The 9,846-nt window shown below is 37.5% G+C and overlaps 2 protein-coding genes across 4 annotated transcripts; one reads left to right on the top strand and one right to left on the bottom strand.

Annotated features, from left to right (window-relative positions):
* Positions 1-845: 845 nt before the first annotated feature.
* On the top strand, positions 846-4,693 carry LOC121780282 (angio-associated migratory cell protein-like). Its single transcript, XM_042177826.1, has 12 exons — positions 846-974; positions 1,653-1,754; positions 1,894-1,944; positions 2,071-2,112; positions 2,240-2,359; positions 2,973-3,118; positions 3,198-3,348; positions 3,447-3,530; positions 3,751-3,866; positions 3,950-4,008; positions 4,126-4,225; positions 4,305-4,693. The coding sequence occupies exons 2-12, from the start codon at positions 1,655-1,657 to the stop codon at positions 4,530-4,532; spliced, it is 1,197 nt and encodes a 398-aa protein (XP_042033760.1). The 5' UTR covers positions 846-974; positions 1,653-1,654; the 3' UTR covers positions 4,533-4,693.
* Positions 4,694-4,996: 303 nt separating this feature from the next.
* On the bottom strand, positions 4,997-8,919 carry LOC121779963. 3 transcript variants are annotated; one of them, XM_042177452.1, is made up of 3 exons: positions 8,493-8,919; positions 6,579-6,804; positions 4,997-6,344 (listed from the first exon to the last, which is right to left on the bottom strand). In XM_042177452.1, the coding sequence occupies exons 2-3, from the start codon at positions 6,780-6,782 to the stop codon at positions 5,127-5,129; spliced, it is 1,422 nt and encodes a 473-aa protein (XP_042033386.1). In that variant the 5' UTR covers positions 6,783-6,804; positions 8,493-8,919; the 3' UTR covers positions 4,997-5,126. The 3 variants fall into 3 exon arrangements, with proteins under 3 accessions (XP_042033386.1, XP_042033388.1, XP_042033387.1); XM_042177454.1 differs by lacking the exon at positions 8,493-8,919 and adding an exon at positions 7,983-8,486; XM_042177453.1 differs by lacking the exon at positions 8,493-8,919 and having other exon boundaries at positions 6,579-7,969.
* Between the last annotated feature and the right edge of the window lie 927 nt (positions 8,920-9,846).

Consider the following 9,846-nt stretch of genomic DNA (forward strand, 5'->3'; position numbering starts at 1 on the left):
AGTTTGTTGATTATATTATGAATTATGATGAAGAGGTTTTTAAATCATTATTTGAAACAATGAAATTCTCTTATTTTATTTGGAAAGATAGAGAATGATATATAATTGCGGAAAATGTTGGTTTGGAAAATGATAGTAATCTTTATCTTGAGCTATCAAAAAGCAAGACTAAATTGTTGCTAACAAAAAATCCTTCGCAAAAAATGGAACGAAGAGAGAAATTTTTTTTCTCTGCTCAATTCAATAAACACCATCAATTGTGAAAAAAGAAGAGATATTGACCCCTAAAAGCATATAACTTTTAAAAAGTTAATTTTTTCCCACGAACTTTGAAATTGACAAATAATATCATGAACTTTACCTCGAGTTTGTTATTTTCAACCAATGAAAAAATTTCGGCTATATTAATAGATTCAAGAAAAATTTGAAGGGTGTGCTTCAAGAAAAACTATTCTCAAAGATTGAAAATCCTAAAACTCTCGAAGTTGTTGTCGAGAAACTACAATAAATAATATTATTTACTGGAATTTTTTCATTGGTGTAAAATAACAAACGAAGGGCCAAGAAGTTTGTGATATTATTTATCAATTTCAAAATTAGTGGGAAAAATACAATTTTTTGAAAATTTCAAAACATTAGGTGCCAATATAAAAAAAAATGTCTTGCTGATTGGAGACATGCTAGAAATTTACTATTCAATTAGGTATGCAAAAAAATTTAAAAAAAGTAACGATTTTAAATTTATTTCATCGGATAAGATAATTGCAAAAATTCCAATGATCGTGATTTATAATTCTATTTTTTTTAAAATTTATGATTTAAAATGAAAATTGCCCTAAATTTATCAAACAAAACCCTTTTAAATTCTTCATTACTACTCTACATATTTGCCTTCTTCCTCGCGCGTGAACCAACGTTCTTCAGCTCTCCAGCGCCGCCACTTCTCCCCTCCTTCTCCATCCTCCATTAAAGAGGTATTTGAAAGCTTGAAGCTTCACACCGAAGCTTATTGCTTGTGGAAAATCGGTCATTTTTTTTTCTTATTCCTCTTTTATTCTAAAAGATTGAAGTAGCGAAAGTTGTACTTGAATTGAGCTGGCCGTGAATTTGTAAATTGATTTGGGAGTGTTTCATAGTAATTGGCTTTACGTGATGCTCAAACTTGTATGGTAGGAATTTTGATATATAATTAAGTGTTTTGCTCAATAGTTTGGCTTTTGATGTTTTGGCATAATTGAAGTTGGAATTTCTGGTCAATCTATTATATTCATAGGCTGTTTAAGCTTGTGTATCGTTATCGATTTGTATATTTATTACTGCTCATTGCTGTATGAACCGTATGATGCTGTGTCCATTTTGTTGATTTTGTGTGAGAACTACGGTTGAAATCTGCTGAATTAATTTTTTTCTCTCAACTGATTTGCATCTGAAGATTATGTGAAAATTTCAAAGATTTGATTAGATCGGTAAATGGATGCCAATGAAGAAATTATGTATATATGTTTATACTACATTTTTAGGCATTACGTTGGTTGATGCTTGAGTTTGATTAGTCTAATAGTATCACACTCTGATATGATTATTCTGCTGTGTTGTTTGATTTTTTATCGTTTTAGCTTTGTTGACTTTAAATAATATGTTTGTTTTCTTAGAAATGAATGTGCCATCTCCAGTCCACGATGACAATGATAATGGGGAGCAGACTTTCATAGATGAAAGTGATATAATTAACGAGTATGAAATCGATGAAGAAGGTACAATTGTGCAGCTGTGTTATTATCTTCTATAGAGTGTATTTGATTAAAATCATGCTGGTTGAGACTCTATCCACTTTATAATATATGTCATGTGCTTCCGTACGTTTTGTGTTGATTCACCTAATTGTGGCTTTAGAACTCCCTGATGCGGATGACGAAGGTGGCTCTGGTGGAGAAGAAGAATTCGGTGCGTCCATTTAATGCAATTTTCTTTCAATAATGTCACTTATTTAAATTTAATCCATGTTGGCATTTGTGAAAGAAAAACAATTTTGTATTGTTGTCTTACCCCATCATCCTTCTTTGGCTGCAGATGGAGTTGATGATTCTGTACATATATTCACTGGTCACACAGGTGACCTATACTATTCTCGTCTTTCTGTTTTTTATTTTTATTGTGCACATATTACTCATTCTTAAAAATCTGATCTGATTTGTACATCTAATTATGTGTGCTTAATATATGCTTCTTTTGCATCTAGGTGAACTGTATAGTGCTGCTTGTAGTCCAACAGATGCTTCTCTAGTGGCAACTGGAGGCGGAGATGATAAAGGATTTTTGTGGAGGATTGGTCAAGGGGATTGGATTTTTGAATTGCAAGGTGTGGAATTGGTCTCCTGTCTCCCTATTCACAGTTTTAGTTGTCTGATATATGAACGTAAATGGCTTTTAATGTATCAGAGTTTTAAGTATGTGTTTATCAACAATCTAAACCTTTCCAACAATTTTTTCTTGTTTTAAATCCTCTTGGAGCAAAGAACTGGATGAAAAATATACTACTATAACTTTTCAAATACAAGTTCAGTAGATTGACTTTTATCAAAAATTGTCCATGTCTTCTTACTTATTATATAGTGAAAATCATATATTGCTGAAGAATTTATTGTTTCTATAAAGTTACTCAGTTAAATTGTCAGTTTTGCTAATTTATTATTATAGCATGGTATAAATGCAGTCCTAGCAGCACTGACAATAATACAACTTCAACTACAGAATCACCTTCAAATTGTTTCACTTTTTGAACTAGACATGTAAATACTGCTTTTATGGTATTTTTTTCGGACTACTAAAGCATAAGTCTATCAAATTATTTGCTAACCTTATCTCTTATGAAGTGCATGTCTCAATATTGAACAACTTCTTTTTTATCGAATAGTAGAAACGATTTTAGTACGTCCGTTTGTATGTTTCATCTCCTTAAACATCCACTACAGGCCACCAGGAAACTGTGTCTGGTTTATCCTTTAGCATGGATGGACAACTGATTGCATCTGGAGGCTTGGATGGAGTAGTGAAAGTGTGGGACGTAGCAAAGGAAGAACTGAAATGTACTCTTGAGGGTCCTGGTGCAGGCATTGAGGTGATTTTACAAAGTTATGGAGGTGTAATTTGCCATAGTTTACTTCATGTTTATGCTATATCAACGGTGTGTTGTTCAGTGGGTTAGGTGGCATCCGAAAGGACACTTAGTCTTGGCTGGTGCTGAGGATTCCTCAATCTGGATGTGGAATGCTGACAAGGGGGGCGCTTATCTCAATGTTTTCTCAGGTCATGGGGGTAGTGTGACCTGCGGAGATTTTACGCCCGATGGTATGGACTTGTTGTCATGAGAAAAGCCTCTGACCTTTCCTTTTGCTATGATTTTGTATTTTGGTGGCTTCATCCTCTGATAATTTCACTTTCTGAAGGTAAAACAATATGTAGTGGTTCTGATGATGCAACTATGAAAATTTGGAATCCTAGAAATGCGGAAATCATTCATGATGTTAGAGGTATACATTTGGTTGGTTTTCATTTTCATTTTCATTTATGTGTGAAGCTCGAGCTGCCTGTTTGTTGTATTCCTATATATGGTTACACTATTTACGACTTCCATTTCCATTATTATTTTACTTATTCCATTCTCCTTTTCTTTTCTTTAAATTCTTTCATATCTGCAATTTTTTTGCTACCACACCAAATCTGATAAACGAACTGTATTTTTATTAAAAGGCCATCCTTATCACACTGAAGGAATCACATGCTTGACAATCAGCTCCGATTCTAGTCTTGTCATTACTGGTTCAAGCGATGGTTCGGTGCACGTTGTCAATATATCCACGGGCAAGGTACTTCTTTACCTCATTTCACCTCTCATTATTTCTTATACTGCTTAAGCAAATGAATGATCTTACCATGTCTCAATCCACAGGTTGTTCTCTCCTTGAATGCACATACAGAATCAGTAGAGTCCGTTGCTTTCGAACCAAGGTCTTCGCCTGCCACTTTTTCCTCTTCCTGGATGAATTAAACCTAGAAAAGATTCATTCGGACATTCTCTTGTGAAAATTGCGTAGAATATTTACTGGTATAACTTTCTTCTTGTAGCTCTCGACGTGATAGCTGGAGGGCTGCAACCGGAGGCCTGGACCAGAAGCTTATAATCTGGGACCAGCATTCATCTCCACGTTGCATATGCGAACACGAGGTTTGCAAAACTAGTTGTCATGAGTTCTTTTTTCGATAGAGGCAGGCTTGATAGTGCATGCTTACCCTACGTTGTGCAGGACACAGTGACATGTTTGCTATGGCTTGCCGGTTCGAGATACATAGCCACAGGCTGTCTTGACGGGAAGGTACGCATATGGGACAGCCTATCCGGAGATTGTGCCAAAGTGCTCAGTGGACACTCCGATGCAATTCAATCCCTGGCTGTGTCGTCTAATGGAGAATACCTTGTGTCTGTTTCGATCGATGAAACCGCTCGGGTGTTTGAGATTGCAGAGTTCAGATAGATATTAATTCATGGCAGAATCGTGAGTTCAATCTTCATTATCTTTTGGTTTACTTTTCAGACAACCTTAAAAGCTTGTGTTGAGTAAGTGTGGTATTTGTATATGTATCATAGCTTGGATGATTATATACTGTTATGGAAGTTTTGATTTATTTATCTTCATTTTCAGATTTTTGAACACTAAATATATATGGAACTCAAGTGGAAGCGTAATAATCTTCAATAAATTTGTGAACTAATGCCAATAGTATAGAATATATATTTAGTTTGTGGGAAATGTATTGTTATCAAATTTATCTTTTTTGAGTTGATTTTGTAGTATAACTCGGTCGTAATCAATTAGTTAACATGTTGGTTAACCGAATTCTAAAATACACATGAAATATCGGCTTCGAGTCTCGAGCCTCTTGCTCTTTCTGTGTGTATTACAAAATTAAGTTTGGACAATCTCGGGCTAATTCAATCTTAGAACAAATTAATCTCAATTAACTGAACAAATCAATGACAGCAGCAAGACTAATTCATTTGTATATGTACATCAACATATCATCCAGTCAAGAATCTAATTCCAACAACGAGCAACATATCCTAACAATCAAACCATCACAGGCAAGAATCGACTATCCCTACGCCTCCGGCCTCCTTGCCGTCTCCTCGTCCCTCCCCAGCCCCGCACTACAGCACCACCGGACTGCTTCAAGATCGAGCTCATTGATAACTTGGACTGTTTCCTTGTTTTCGCGCTGCCCTGTTTGAAGCCCTTCTTCCCCCTCTTCTGGCACTTCCCGGAAGAGCGTTTACTGAAACGAGACGAATTTAGAGTGTTTTCCTCCGTTGCATCTGTCTCAAGTTTCATGACCACTTCAGCAAACCAGCACAGGTTTCGGAAGTTTGCTAGTGGATCGAGAACATCAGCGTCTACCTCGACTCCGGAGGAAAAAATCGTGACTAGAGTTTTTGCAGCAGTGGTGTTATCGAGTTCAACGAATGGCTCTTCCGATGTTTCCAGCTGAATATCTTCGGATTCTCCTCTTGGAGGCGAACGCTCCTCGTTCTCCGGGCTCACTGGTCCCTTCAACGATCTTTGCTCAGGAGTCGAGGAGCTCGATGGAGCCAGGTGCTCGTCTGCTACGCCACTGTTCAAGTCGATGTAACCTTCTGTTTTCAAGAAAATGTCACTGCATCCGTTCTGTACAATCGGTTCGTCTTCAAATGGTAACAAATTCAAATCAATATCGAGACCAGTGAAGGATCCAAGAGGATCAGACGAACTAGTAGGCAATGACTCCGGCTGTATGGGCTCGTTCAAATCAATGAAACAATACGTTTTCCTGATATCCGAACTGGATCTCGACAAATCCCATGTTTTAGTCGAACCAAAGTCAGGACGAGTAGCATGCAGGAAGTCGGATATTTTCTCAGGGGTACGATATGTCAACTCGGGTGCTTTGAACTGCTGCACCTGATAGTCTTGGTACATACGAGCGGGAATATCAAGGTCGACAATTCCACTTCGTTCGCTACTATTTCTTCTTATGCCACACTCGGATTGTAGAGTTGCAGGTCTCAGAAAGCTCTCTGCAACGAAACGTTTAGGCCCTTGCACGTTCCTTGATGTTAGCTCAGACAACTCACGAGGTGAAAGATTTCCGAGAAGCCAGTCTATTGCAGGAGAAGGCTTATGAGGAATTCCAACCCCGGGATGAGACGAGGAATAGACTGATTCTGATGTTTGAGACAGTAAATGCCGTCTCACTCTAATTTCATCCATCAAGTCCCTCTGCCTTCCGTGTAACCGGTGCAGCTCCTGAACCTGTGCGTTGAAAACATTAAACAGCTAAACATTACGCAACTCTCCCACAATCGATGACATGTTATCTCCATTGCGTTCCTCTCATGCTACACGACTGCCCCCTCCTAATATCATTTTTATGTCGAGAGGGCCACTCTAGTTTTGATGAAACGAACGAAGAATACTAAACATATATATCAACGTTTCGTGTCAATCAACAGATGAAACAAAGTTAAAAGGTCTGATGACGAATACCTGAAACCTAAACGTGGCTTCGTGATTCTGTATGATCTGTTTCACCATTCCCTTGTCATAACCTAAGTACTGATCAGACGATGGCACAAAAATCGTGTCGTTGTAGCCTCTTTCTTCTCCATACAGGTGCCAAGAATAGCCACCTGCACCGGAATTCAGATCTCTCGAGTGGCAATACACGGGCGTGTAGCTACTGCACTGCATAGTCGCTCCGACTCACCTTGAACTGAAAACAACACAAGTTAGTATTGCGCGTAAAGAAGCTCAATATCCCCTCAAATCGAACATACTAACACACCACATTCAAAAACTCAAAGATCGCACAAAATTTCACAGAAATGAGCATTTCACATAGCTTTCTTCACACTATCCTCTCTTCCGACTCCAAATTTGTTTCAAACAGAACAAACACACGAATACAAAATTCGAACATACTAACACATCATATTCCAAAACTCAAAGACTACACAGAAATTTAAAGAAAATCATGAAGAAACAAGTCGTTGTATCCTGCAATACAGACAGCAATGGACATTCATCAAAAACTTCACCACATATATGAAAACGAATATACGAATAATCACGAGCATTCCAAATAGTTTTCTTCAAACTACCATCTCTTCCTCTGACTCCAAATTTGATTCAAATTTCAAAACAGAACAAGCACACGAATACAAAATTCATACATACCAACACACCATATTCCAAAACCCAAAGATCACTCAGAAAATCAAAGAAAATTCTGAAGAAAAAAACAGTTCTATCCTGCAATAGACATTACTCCTCACAAACTTCACCACAAATATGAAATCCTTAAGACATTAAATCACGAGCATTTCACAAAGTTTTCGTCACACTATCCTCTCTTTCAACTCCAAATCTGATACAAACAGAACAAAGACACGAATACGGAGATCGAACATACTAACACATCACATTCCAAAACTCAAAGATTACACAGAAATTCAAAGAAAATCATGAAGAAACAAACAGTTCTATCATGCAATAGACATCACTCTCCACAAACTTCACCACAAATTAAATTTCTTAAACCAAAGCATTTCATATAGTTTTCTACAACCTATCCTCTCTCTACTAACTATATGAATTTGCAACAAACACACAAGTACAAACTAGAAAGATTCAAGAACCACCTTCTTCAAATAAGAAAAGCAAACACACAAGCCTCTGAGAAGGAGATCATATAATCCAAAACTGTCCTAATTTGAGAAGTATGAAAAAATCTAACTAACTTTTCACAAAATTGCACATCCATATAAGACCAAACAGTATCCAAGAATACTTTATCGTTTGATAAGATCAAGCCGACATTTATCCAGCTAAGCAAGGAAAAAACCATCAATATGATTCCTTATGTTGACATTAGGCCAAAAAAAAACTCACCACCTCCAACAGAAGATCAGATTGTGACAAGATAAGATTTGGACTTCAAAGCATCACACCAATTCTTGACTATAAACCAGAAAAGCCAAGAATTTGATATTTTAGGAAGATAAATTCACTTTTTTCACCAAGAATTTGAAAAATGGAAACAAGAGAGAAACTGTCTTGTATTATGAGAGATCACACCAGTTAAATCTCAACTTTAAAGCATCACACCGATTAGTGTTCTTGACCATGAACCAGAAAAGCCAAGAATTTGAGATTTTTTTGGGAGATTTTTCACCAAGAATTTGGAAAATGGAAACAAGAGAGAAACCGTCTTGAATTATGAGAGATCACACCAATTAATTCTCAACTTATCCCAAAAGAGAAAGACAAAAGAAACACAAACACACACACGCACACAGTGGGGCATTCTGAGAAGAGAGAAATGCCCAGATGAGAAAATGAAGAAATGATCAGACCCATAATCCTTCTTCTCGAAGAAAACAACAAAGATTGGAACTTTACCTGAAAAGGATAAAACCAAAACCAAAACCAAAACCAACTCAAAATCACAGCTTGATTACTTCACCAACATCGAAATTGCTCGGAAAATCAGGTAACAATGAAAGCGGGAAAAGGGTGCTTGGAGAAAGGAAAAAATCTCAGTGAAGAGAGCGGATTATGGGATGAAACTGAAACTGAAACAGCTCAAAGACTTTGAGAAAGCTTGCATTTTTTTAGAGAGAGGGAGAGGAGGGAGGCATGAAAACATTGAAAAGGAGGCTTAAATTTGCAGAGAAGCAAAGGCAAAAGGAAAAGCGAAAAAGGTGAGCTGCGTGAGAGAGAGAAGATTGGAGTTTGTTTCTGGATCTGCTGGGGCCACACGCACTGAGCAAAGAAGGTGGAGAGAGAGAAGAGGAATATAAACTTGGATTTGTCAATATACATATGACTCTCTGAGAGGGAGACAGAGGTCCCAATATATTCTGTGGATTGGTTTAAATTTTAAAATATGTGAAGATAAAGGTTAATTGTTGAGATTTTCCCTAATTTTTGTGGACTTTGCATTGATAGTAGTACTATATTTTCGAACTACAAATCAACTCGAGACCAGGGTTCGAACAAGGAGGAAAGACAAATTACGCCACCCAGGGTTCGAACTCGAGACCTCCAGGATGGACGCGGTATCAGCACCCTTTACCGCTAGGCCAAGGGGCTTGGATATGATATAGTATTACATTAAAATAGACATTTTTTGTTTTTTTTTGGCACTCTGCAAAAATTACTACTATCTTGTGCGTTTTAATTTTTGTTATTTATATTTATATAATTTTGGATATAATTGTGAGTTTGAGCTCACAATGCGCACAAATCTGATCGGAGTGAGGAAACGGTAGTAAAGAAGGGGAGGTAAGGTGGCTAATGGTGAAAGAGGAGAGAGAAGATAGTGATGGCGATGGAGGAGGGGGAGACGATAACAAGGCATGAAGGGGGGGATGAGGAAGTGGGAGGCAATGGAGGAGACGGTGTCGATGGTGAGGATGGGGTGAAGGGGTCGGGTGGGGGGGCGAACGGATGGGAGGAGAAGATGTGGGGACGTTTCCATTCGATACGTTACGATATACACTTCATTTTTCACTTATCATTTTGGTATCAGAAAAGAAATAAAAAACAACATTTATGCACGCGTTAGTGTGATGGAGGCAAGACGAACCACCACCCTCCAATGAACCTTGCGCTCCATGCACGGTGCATACATGTCAGGGATGATTGTGTGCACCTTATCATGTGTCGTTAATGCACTTATGATTAATATAAAAAAAACAAAAAAAAAACTGAAAAGATACAAACTCAATTGTAAATAAATCAAGCTTTAATC

This window comes from Salvia splendens, chromosome 19 (assembly GCF_004379255.2).
Source record: "Salvia splendens isolate huo1 chromosome 19, SspV2, whole genome shotgun sequence".
Classification (NCBI taxonomy): Eukaryota; Viridiplantae; Streptophyta; class Magnoliopsida; order Lamiales; family Lamiaceae; genus Salvia; species Salvia splendens.